This window comes from Cyprinodon tularosa, unplaced genomic scaffold (genome assembly GCF_016077235.1).
Source record: "Cyprinodon tularosa strain WSP-4 unplaced genomic scaffold, ASM1607723v1 ctg120, whole genome shotgun sequence".
Classification (NCBI taxonomy): Eukaryota; Metazoa; Chordata; class Actinopteri; order Cyprinodontiformes; family Cyprinodontidae; genus Cyprinodon; species Cyprinodon tularosa.
The window spans coordinates 1,073,180-1,085,184 of NW_024038004.1; the positions used below are offsets into that span (position 1 = coordinate 1,073,180).

The following is a 12,005-nucleotide window of genomic DNA, read 5'->3' on the forward strand; positions in this document are numbered from 1 at the left end:
TATATATCCCATGCACCTTTTTCTTCCTTTGGCACATTATTCTTCTCCTCTGGCTATTTGAGCTGATGTAATGAGTAAATTTCTCCACTGTAAGATCAATAAAGTAATTCTATCAATAAGCTAACTCCAGTCTTCGGAGTTGGTTAGTCTGTTACAATTAATGACCACACACCATTTTTAAGAGTTTCTTTTAAGTAAAATAATTTCTGCTGAATTTGAGCCACATTTCAGATTGGTATCCAGAAGACATCCTTATTCTCATTACCAGACAAAATAGAAATTGGTCTATTAAGTTTACAATAAGCTCATTCTTTTCTCAGAAGTATGATAAAGAATAACACAGCTCAGAAATTTCTACAGATTTTCTCTTGACCATAAAATAATTACATTTTTCTGCTTGGAGCAGAGGTGATCAGCCATCCTGAACAAAGCAGTTTAACGTTTTGTAATCTGTGCTGATGTTTATACCATCAGATATGCTCTGACCTGTTAGAGGTTAAACAGTTATGGTTTTGGTGTTAGAGAGCTTCTCATCTTTTAGCAGCCTCTTGTTTTGCATCTTATGGGTTGCACTTTGATATGAGGTTTGTAGCTACATAGGCTTGTTTTGAACTTGAATAGAAGAGTTTGATTTTGTGTTATTGTTTTTTGTATTTGCTAGGGTTTGTTTTGCTGTTCATATTGTCCATTTATTTCATTGGGTTGGACTTGAAATGTGTCAGCTGGATAGATGGTACATATGAGAATAAAATAAAACAAAACTACATTTTACTGTTTCACTCTTATCTCATCCTGTTATCTTTTTTCTGTTAAGGTGATGGAAGATGTCTATGAAAAAGAGATTGTCATGTCTAAGTAAGCATAAATTGTGTTTGTTTTTTTATTTGAATTCGAAAGTATTGCTTTTATCTTGACGTCTTCTTTCTTTGCTTATAGATTTGCCATCAGAAAAATTATGCTACTCGAATTCAGGTACATTTCTTTCCATTTCACCTCCTTGCTTTGCATATTAAGCATTCACTACCTGTGTGATTGACGTTTACCGTCTTTCCTTTTCTCCCCATTGTAGTCAGTACCTTGAGAATTATCTTTGGGTGAACTACACACCTGAGGTGTCCAGCAAAGCATTTATCATGTCCATTTGTTGCATCGTCAATGAGAAGTTCAGAGAAAATGTTCCAGCCTGGGAGGTAAGAGATTCTTAACAAAATTTTCAAAATTCCTGCGTCTTCCTTTAAGTCAGATATCCTCAGTAGGAATTTTGGAAACAATGCAACAGATGCCTTTCTGTAATGTTCTATTTTTCTATATTTGTTTATCAGGTGTTCAAGAAGGAGCCCACACACTTCCCTTTTTTCTTTAAATGTGTTAGGGAAGCTGTGCTGGCAGACGAGGAGTCTGACCTCACCTTAAAGGAACAAACCGTGCTTCTGGTTTTCCTGGATCACTGTTTCAACAGTCTGGTGTGTATTGTTAATGTAATACCATACGATAAACTGATAGACTCCCTAAAGAAGATAATCGTAGCTCTTTGATCACAGGTTTATACTTTTGTTTATGATATAAAGAAGATCTGAAGTTATTAAAACAAAAAAAGAAGTAAAATAAAGTTAAATGGATTTTTAACAAAATTTTGATCAAAATTTAGGTGAAGGTATAGTGATGGGTTTGTCACAGATACGTTTGTAGTCTTTAGTCTATTGCAATGTAATACATTTAACACAATGTAATTTTTTCAAATCCCAGAAACACTCTATTTCAGTCACGTCTCTTTGTAGGGCAAGTTGCTGTTTTTATTCACATATTTAACTAAAATAAAATACGCTCACTCTCACTCAGGCCTTTAGGTGGCGGAAATACACTTAAAGTGGGTTTGACACAGAACACAAGGGGAGAGAGAAATGCTTCTAAGGTCATAAAAACCATTAAAACCTGAAATGTAACGGCTGAATGATTGTGGTTAGTGCTCAAAACAGAATACATTTTTTTTAAACTGTACTGCCCTAAACCATAGTGCCAAAAGGTATTGGGTTACCCCTCCACGTGATTAAACCCTGGTGGTCGAGCTACTTTCATGTCTCAAGGCGAATATAATCCCTTAATCTGGCTTTCAGATTAGCTCAGGAATATTGGAAGAGCTTCATGGAAGGATTCTTTTATTCCATCCATCAGTATCTGAGTAATACGTCTTTAATTACAGTTCGACACATCTGATGCAGTGGTGTTTGTCACCAGTGGACTCTAGTAGAGAAGGCATGCTGTGTCGAGTGACAGAGCAGCTGCCAATCGACTGCATGAGTCTGGCTCTGCTAGTCTCCAGAACATCATTCACATGATGAGATTATTTGATGAACAAAATAAAAAGTTAATAAATAAATTGAAATCCTTTTTATTCACAATGAAATTAATTTTATTATGTGATTAATTTCAAAGTGATATAAAAAGCTTAATTAACTTTTTAATAAGTAAATTGAGATCCTTTTTATTCACATTGAAATTAGTCGATTGCTGCTCAGTGATAGTAACTCATTACTAGCCAAAGTAACTATGCTGTTACTTTTTATGATCTAAAGTGTTGAAGAATTTAGAAAACTTGTTGGAATTTTAAATACAACTACTGGCTCAGTTATAGAATATACAGTTATTAATTAATAGATTGGATCATTTAAAGGTCTACACATCTTAAAACATTGGAAACTAACCTGCATTAATTTGATCCGTGCGTTACAATATGATTATGTAGATGTGACCATGTTCCTTGTTTAGAATTAAAGTAAAATAAGATGTTTTGACTTTTACATTTTTGCACGTTGGCAACTTTCAGTTGGCTATAAAATAGGTCTGAAACTAAGGGGTTGTGGACTTTGTGTAGGGAACAAAATAAAGTTAATGATTTCAGTTCAGTAGTTGTTCAAAATATATAAAGTTCATGAATTCGGTTCAGTAGTTGTTCAAAATATATCTGTTATTTGTTTTCCAGCCGTAGAAAAGGCATTATGTAGACAGGATCCTCTGTTTGAATTAGGGAGATATTTGATGCACTCTTTTTTTTTTTTACCAAAAACAACTTTAACTAATCTGTAAATATCTTCAACAAAGTTTAGGGTGTGTTCTGAAATATAAGAAAACCATATCTATAACCCTAAATTTAAGCCCAGGTCATACAGTCCATCATTTTACTAAAATTAAGTTTATATTAATGCTTTAAATTGAATACAAAATGCCAGATTAAATAAGTTGTTCAATAGAAAATCTGTCAAAGATAAAAAAGGTCAATTTTCCCTTATAAAGATGGAGTAAGATTTGATGTAGCTACTTGTAATGCCCACTAGGTGGCAGCAACAGCTAAAGCAGTGCCAGTAATTTATTATTCCAAATGACTGCATGGGACCAGTGGGGAAACACTGCAGATGTCTCACCTCAAAATCTGCTGTGATAGCCTGCTGCCCTGCAGTTTTATCCTATGAAGGCTTGTAAATATTTTAGTTGCAGAGTTTTATTAAGGATCCGGGTGCAATAAAAATTTGTCATGCATTGTGGATTCTGACAATCCCTCCCTTTCTATCTCTTTGTGTCCCTCTCTTCCTCCCAGGAGGTAGATTTGATCAGAGAACAGGTGCAGCAGCTCATCTCTCTGCCTATGTGGATGTGTCTCTTACCAGTAAGATGGCAGCTTATGCCTATGATTACATTTACACAGTGAATATTGACTATCCAAGTAATTGTTTGTGACGATCATTTCAGTTTCATGCTGTTAAGACTTATTTTTCTTTGCCTGTGTGTGTTTATAGTCCAGACTCCAGCATGAGCTGAAGAAGGTTCCCAAGCTGCAGAAGTTTTGGAATCTAATCAAGAAAAAATTGGATAAGATGGATGCTGAAGCAGCCGAGCAGTAATATAATTTTCTTTGCTAAGCATGTTCAGAAAATCTATAGTTATTACAGCGTTATAATTCATGGTTTGTGGTCACTGATTTGTTTTTTTTTTCTCTGTCTTCCCCAGAGCAACTAAAGAAAGGACCTTCCTTTCATCTCTTATTAAAAAGTTTCGAGCAGTCCTGATGTCGGTTCCAGCAGAGGGTAATTGGGGGAAAATGCTTTTAAGTCCTTTGGGATATGGGGCTAATTGGGTAGAATAAAGTAGGATGAATTCGGATCAGGAAAAAAGGCATCAAGGTTATTACAGCGTTTTAAATTATTAACAATATGAAACAGGCCTTCACATATTTAACCCTTTAAGGGACCTTTATTTTATGCTCCATCACAATTAACCTCTGTTTATCTTCCATTCCCAATATTCATACATTTGTATTATTGTTAAATCCTAAGATATAAAATATAGTGATTCAAGTTAGATTTGAACTAATTCTTCAGTAAAATTTTGTTTTATTTACAAATGTCATTTCTAACTTCATTCCTCACCCTCCTAAACAGAACTGGTCAATTTTCTACGTTTCTGATCACTAAATTTCCAATTTCATTTTTCTTTTTTTATATATAAGAAGTAAGAGGGGCATTTTTTCCTCTCCTATTTATCAGTTTGGATTGTTTTTTTCTGTTCCATTATATCTGATCCGTAGAGATTAAACAATTTTGTTTTGTGCAAATGCATTCAAACATTTTTATAAGCCCTTTTTTATGTGGATTATGTTAATTGTAAATAAGATTGTTAACAAGAAGAAAATAATGAAACCTGACATGAAGGATTTTCATGACTGGAGGGGAGAAAAGTAACTTGTGAATTAGAAATAAACCTTAAGAGAAAAATTTTACAAAAAGTTCTCAAGGAACACACAGAGCAGTTTGGGAAAAATATTTCTTAAATTTAAATACATTTTAAGATTACCAACCTGGATATAGTTTATACCGTTGGGATCTGCACAGTCCAAGTTATTCAAAAATGAAAATCGGTTGCATCAAATTGAAACTGTTTCCCTTTTTTAATCATGATAGAGTTGCTCTGTTTTCCTGCCTATGGAGCGTGCACTCAGCTGCTACTCAACCATGAGCACCGGTCTTGCTGTGTTATAATGCAGGCCGACACTCAGGCCCCCTACCTGGGTGCTAAAAACAGAATCTGTGTTTAGGTTGAATTCTACGCTGACAGAGTAGATCATGATCCAAAGGCCAGCAGGATCTGCTTTACTTTCATCCGTGCTGCATGCGACAACAACACGCTCACTTAATGAGGAGCTGGATCCCAGCATGCCGCTGTGCTGAACATGCAGCATCTTGCAGAAAGGACCATTTGGACGCACAACACTTCCATAGTTGTCCACGTGTGTTTCTCTGATGATCATATGGTTCCTTTACAGTGATGCAACCTTCACTGTTAGAAACTGTTTTTTTTTTCTTTGAAAATGTAATTAGATCTAAAGTGTGGTGGAATTTAACATAACTTTATTTATTTTTTCCAGGGACCGTGTCCATGGACAAAGTGCATTACTGTGAGAGGTTCATTGAGCTGTTGATTGATTTGGAGGTGAGACACAGCTTTTTTTTAATTCACATTTTTATCAGGTTTTATATAAAATTTACTGTGAAAAATAACTGTCATTCCCACATATGTGCGTATTTAGATCCATGAAAAAGTACAAATACTCACATGTTTTGGGTCTTTGAAGAGCTGCATCTGTTTGCTACATTTCTGTTGCTTCCGTTTTTCCGCTCCAGAAGGCTGCAAGCCTAGATTTGAAGAGCATCATTCATGTGTTTTGTTTCATAAAAGTCAGGGAGATCGAAGGCTGTCTAAAAACAGCACTGCAGTTTAAAGTTCTCACTGTTGACCCCATAAAAGGAGGAGGAACAGGAGCTGAAGGAAGGCTACAGTTAGGGGCTACAATTGAATGTATTAGGGTTTAACCATCAATCCTTCCATCAACTCTTAACCTCCTTCCTGTCCCTGCAGCAGGATGCTGCCACCGCCATGTTTCAGTCACATGCGCAATTTTAGCTTTCATCTCATAAAGCATGGTGTTTAGATAAATAGAGCACATTCTTCTCATGTTTTCTAAGTTTAGTTATAGAAGTATTATCTTAGTTATGAAGCTTTTTGAGAAATGGGCTTTTCAGATATTTCTCTAATCTAACATTGTTGTTTCATCCTATTTAATACCTTTGGCACTCCTTCATAAGGCTTCAACTTTCTTTTTTAACAGCAGGACTACTTTTCAGGCTAAAAACAGTTGAAAGCTCTAGCAACTGATTGAAATAGGGATTTTGATAATATCAGTACTTCTGTTCTTAAGTATCTTCTGATCGTTTTGAGCCTGCTGTTATTTTTTATTTTTTTTTTGTATTAGCAAATTGGAGCTCAGAGTTATCATTCTTTTTGCTTCAAGAAAAAGAATCCAAGCCGCTGAAGTATATCTGAATGTGAGGTTGCTGATGACACATAAGATGGATATTTGTGCTGCTGTTAGCGGTGAGGAAGGTGAATAGATTTCCTCTGGCTGTCTGCTGACAGGCTGGCCTTGCAGTTCCTGGCAGCATCGTGTGGCCGGCCAGCTGACTGTCTCCGCAGACTTCCCCTGTCCTTCAGTGCTATCCGTTTACAAGGCCTTGGTTGCCTGAAATCTATACTTCTTTTCCACGATGATGACCTGGAAATGAGAGCAAATAAGGGGGGGAAAAAGACCTGTGTGGGCTTCTTTATACCGTCTCCTATCAAAGGCTGATGGATATCAAAGTACCTGTTCTCTCTGTGTTTGGCTGGCATTTGCTGCACCTAAAGAACAGCCTAATACTGATAAAGGATAAATCCTTTCAGTGTGCTGTTGTTCAGATTGCCCCATTCTTAATATTTCTACTTTTCATTGTTTCCTGTCCAAGGTTTGTTTTTTTTTTACTCCACAATGTATATGATCATGTTCAGAGTTTTCACAGAGCAAGTATTAATGATTTAGATGTTTCCCCTCCTCTTGCTATAAATTAACTGAGGGAGCTGATGCTGTATGTTTTGGCATCTCTCTGTTAGTGCAGATTCTTTATAAGTAAATGGTTAATCTCATCAGAAAATTAACCAATGGTTCTGTTTTTCAGTTCTTTTTAGCCTTAAGTGTCAAATCTTCCCTAATGTATGTTGTTGCTTATCTTTAGATCATGTGTTTCTTCAGCTTTTATCATTTTAAGACCATAAACTTGAGCTTATGTGTCTAGGCGCTGCTTCCAACACGCCGTTGGTTCAACACGGTGCTGGATGACTCCCACCTGATGGTCAGCTGCCAGCTCTCTGGTCTCACCAAAAGAGAGAAGGAGGGTCACCTTTTCTGTCAGGTACAAAACGTGCAAGGATTTCCACCTACTCAGCACTACAGAAAAATCTTTCTATTTCATCTTTGACAGCATAAGCTAAATCAGTGAGGAAAACTTGTGAGGTTAGGAACTTGAGACGGGCAGCTATGTTGGGAAATTTCTTACAGCCTCCAAGTCTCCATAACAAAGTGTTATTCAAAGGTTTCTGCACATATCTTTACCAATAATAAGTGAAGAGCTCTGAATCTGTCAGACTATCATAAGCAACCACTAGTGTTTCATGCCCATATCTGATGGTTTACTAATCCTTGTAGCTTCTTGACATGCTGAAATTCTACACTGGCTTCGAGATCAATGACCAGACAGGAAATGCTTTAACTCAGAAGGAGATGACCACTTTGCACTACGACAGGATCACCTCACTCCAGGTAATAAAAGACAAAACACTAAAGCAAGCCTGCATGAGAACACTGCAAAAAATTTAAATCTGAATAAGTAATTTTGTCTTCAAAATAGTGTTGTGTTTTTTTTTCTTGAACTGAGATGGTAAGTGAGACACTTTGCCAATGGAACAAGGCTGTTTACACTTAAAGGTATAGTGGAGGGTGTACTTTTTCCAGGTGGATCTTCAAAATACCTTCAAAAAATTGCAAATCTTCTATTGGAAAATAAGGTCATATGAGCGATGCAAACAGAAACTTTTAAACATGAGGAGAAATGGGTTCGTGCATCCTCTTGTATGCGTTATTAGGCCTTCCTTCTTAGGAGCAGGTACAGGGTTGTGCATGTGCTTTTTTTTTTCGTTAAATGGAGAGGACTAATTCCATTGGCAGATTATCTTATTTACCTACTCAAATTAAGGGTAAATAGAGATAATTTAAGAAATTTGTACGTATTTCTAGAATGTATATATTTTTTACAGTGAAGATTTTAATGACTTTTTTCAATCAAGTTTTTAGTTTGACAATTTTCTAAATATGTTTCTGTCTCTGTCGTCCTGGTACTGATTTAACAACATCTTTTTTTTTTTTTCCCTGCCAGAGAGCTGCCTTTGCTCATTTTCCAGAGTTGCACGACTTTGCGTTGTCCAATGTTGCAGCTGTGGACACCAGAGAGTCGTTAACCAAGCTCTTTGGACATCTCAGGTAAAGAAAGAGAAGAGTCTAAACTACTGTAATAAGATAAAGTCAGAGTCATTTAAGATTTTTTTTTGGCCCATTTAAAGCATAATTGGTCTTCATGAGAAAGCCTGGGGAAAGCTTCACCCCTTTTTTCTCCTCACTTTTTATGCAACAGAAAGTTTTATGTCTCTGGGATCCTGACCCAGGAGTCGTGTATCTCTGAAAGACATGTTAATGATTTGGTTCTGATTTTTGTTTGTTTTGGCCCATTTTCCTCCTTGAATTGAAGCTGCCTAGAAATGATTCTCTTCTTAATAGAGTGCTGCTCTCATTGGGTCAGACTTCCCTTCTACATGACCTGAGGATGGAAAATATAATATCATTTAAAAAACTTATTTGCAAACTAAGACCCTTTGCAATTTTCTGGGGTCAAGTTGAGACATGACATTGGCCTACAAATAGTTTGAAAACATTTATTCTGTATGGAAGTGAAGGACGCATACCTAAACACCTTAAAAAGTCAGTAATTATCACCAAATCAGAATAACACGAAGGTCCAGACTTGAATTTTCATGTAGGTTGCTGCTGTGTTATTATATAGCTGAGCTGCCATTGCTGCCAGACTTCCTTGCTAAAAGGCAGCTAGTGAACCCTTGAACAGGCAGCTGGTACCGGCCAGAAAGGCACGCCTCATTAATCGAATCGATTTGCAGTGGCTCGAGAATAAACTCTTTGAACAGCTGTGTTTGTCAGATCATATTAGCTCGCCAAAAAGCTAAAAACCACCCTCCCTTTGATGAATGGCCCTGTGTCTGGGTGGCTGTGTGAGTCTACATTAACTTCTACCCATGTCTGCATGACTGTAAAACACTGATATACTGCTGATCTGGAAAAGCCTACTGATAAACGTCCCAGGGTGCATTCTGTCATTATTTTTTGGCTCAGGAACACTTATGTGACTTAAAACGTCTCTGCTTTTTCCCCCCCAGAATTAGGGTTTTGAATATTAAACTGCCTGCATTGTTCACAGCTTTTCAAACTGTCCCCAGAGAAAGTCCTGGAAAACCTCAAATATTCCGACCAGATTTAACAAGGCAGTTTTCACTCAACAACTCCCACTAATGCCAGTTTTTTCGAGCTGTGCTAATCATAGGCTAAGCTCCCAGTCAACCACTCTGAATTTATCCACTAAGTGCCTGACACACAACAAACATATCATTATTGCACAGCCTTAGCAGCCTGACTGCACGGAGGCACACTGTCACTTCACTCAAACACGTTGGGAGCATTTCAGGCCAAGAAGAGGAATTAAGGATATGATGAAATTCAGTGTTTTCTCTCAAATAAATCCAGCCATTGTACCAACTATCTACTATGTTGCTTTCTGAATACAGAACTGTTTTAGTGAAGTGACTAATTACTGAAACAGTGTTATTAAATGTAGTTATGTACAGGGCCTAGCAAAGCATTCAGACCGTTTTTAACATTTTTACATTTTGTCTCATTAAAACCAAACCTCCAGTCACTTTTTGTGGTAAATACACTCAAAGCATAGAGCAAACAAAAAAGTGCAAGTCACAGAAATAAGAGTCCCATTTACACTACCCCTTTGAAACCGTGCCGAGAACGGTCCTAGCACGGTACCCGCGATAACTGTTGAGTGTATATGGAACGCAACTGAACTGAATTGTGCCAGACGCATCCGAACCTGGCTTTATCTAGTACTAGTTCAACAGTAGGGCTCGGCACGGTTCAGTTGTGAATGGTCGTAAGAACCAAGCTCGGCACGCTTAACTGACTCAAGCTCAGTCGGAACTCGACACGGATCGGTTTCAGAGGGGTAGTGTAAATGGGACAAATATCTAATATGCTTACAGGAAGTAATGATTTGATCAAAAAGACCATACGAGAATTATCTGGCATAGAAGTCTGTTAATTCACAGTACGTTACTAGGCCCCTTGAACCTAAAGTTACTGATCAATCATGTATCATTTTGTGGTTTTTGAGTCCAATTGGGTGAATGTGTGTTAAATATTCAGCATGATTTGAAAAGGTACCACTTAAATTCAGTCTATTTGCTATTCAGCTCAACATCTCTCCTGCCTTTCTCAAATAAATGATGCTGGCAACAGCATGTTTTGCTCTGTAAAATGGTCTGCTCTGCATTTCTGACAGACCCAAAAGTTTAGTTTTAAGCATCATTTTCCACAAGTCTGCTGGTTTCCGTCTTTGCTTCATTGCAGACTTATTTAGACGTGATATATCTCTGGACAATCTTTCATTTAGACTTTTCTTAATCTTAGTAGAGTCGTGTCATTAATTTACATGAGAAAGACTGGATTTTTTTTTTATAATATCAAATTAAAGTGGGTGGCACACCTTTGGATTTCCGTCTTTCTAAATCATTTAAAACGCATTATAGCATGTATTCCAGCATGCATAAATGTACAAAAAGATCAGCTATACTTTTGCGATTTACTTTTGAAATGTTTCTAATGTGTCCCCATCCTTACCCTGCCCCGTTATGGAGAGATATTTGTGCCATCGGTTTGAGCGCGCAGGAACCAATCCGAGCGCGCAGTGAGACAACACGCGCGCGCGCAAAACCGGTCTGGCGCGCGCTCAACTCTGAAAAACCCTCTCAACACACTGTTCTCGCGCTCAGTTTCATCTCTGCGCGTGCTCGAATCCGTCTCTGCTCGCGCTTGCTCTCCTGCTCTCTCTCCGCGCTCAACACCAGCTGTGCGCTCGGCTGTTTCTCCGCTCGCTCGACTCTCTGCGCTCGCAACTTCAGCAATGTATGTAAATGAACCATACCATCAGCCAATCACACTCAGCTTCTTTTCATCCAATGAAAGCATTCCTTCCTTCTTCTTCTTTTCTATCATGGCGGTTCGCAAGCAACTTTAAGGTGCATACCGCCACCTACTGTTCATGAGTGTGTAGCAACATTGTTTTACATCTATTAAATTCTATTTTTTAATTTTGCATTCTGAAGATAACTAAATAATGCTTTCCTTAATCTATAAACATCCTTTATATTTCCTTTATTTCCCAATAATCCTTTAAGACTCCATTCTTGGCCTGTCATTTCAACTACTCTTCTCAATTTTTCCCTTTCAGGTTCATATGTTTTACAGTTCATTAATATGTAAGCATTCGTTCCAAATACTACATCCGGTTAGATGAAAAAAAAAAAAATAAATAAATAAAAACACAATCAGGAAAATCAAACTACTCTTACAGTTATTTTGTCAACATTCCTAAGATAGTACTATAAAATATCTTGAATTATCTCAAATAAACTTCAGTAAAACAGTTATTAGATCATTGCCTCATCCATCTCTTTTACCTGCTATTGACATGGATTTAAATTTGCTGTTTTAAAAGAAAAATAAGGAGGATATTTCAGGTTCAAGTATGGTTCAACAGTATATAGATAATGTTTTGGATCATATTGGCCTTACTCTTAGCTTTTGTGGCGGGTGTTTCTTCTTTTTGTTGTTTTTTATGGAGGTTGGCAAACAACAATTACCGCCACCAACTGAAAAATCCTGTTTATCAAATTATTCTTTTTAATATATATAATAAAGAATAACCCTCTTATTTAGAGTCCATCTGTAAAAGGTC

General features: G+C 37.1%; 1 protein-coding gene across 3 annotated transcripts in view; it reads left to right on the top strand.

Moving 5' to 3' along the window:
* The window catches only part of aqr (aquarius intron-binding spliceosomal factor), a 68,661-nt gene that overhangs the window by 1,629 nt on the left and 55,027 nt on the right, over positions 1–12,005 (top strand). For all 3 annotated transcript variants that reach the window (XM_038272770.1, XM_038272791.1, XM_038272781.1), the window contains exons 4-14: positions 815–855; positions 937–972; positions 1,070–1,190; positions 1,323–1,463; positions 3,593–3,661; positions 3,792–3,892; positions 4,003–4,079; positions 5,417–5,481; positions 7,158–7,274; positions 7,568–7,681; positions 8,295–8,398. In XM_038272770.1, coding sequence (XP_038128698.1) covers positions 815–855; positions 937–972; positions 1,070–1,190; positions 1,323–1,463; positions 3,593–3,661; positions 3,792–3,892; positions 4,003–4,079; positions 5,417–5,481; positions 7,158–7,274; positions 7,568–7,681; positions 8,295–8,398 — 986 coding nt within the window. The remainder of the gene's footprint in view (positions 1–814; positions 856–936; positions 973–1,069; positions 1,191–1,322; positions 1,464–3,592; positions 3,662–3,791; positions 3,893–4,002; positions 4,080–5,416; positions 5,482–7,157; positions 7,275–7,567; positions 7,682–8,294; positions 8,399–12,005) is intronic.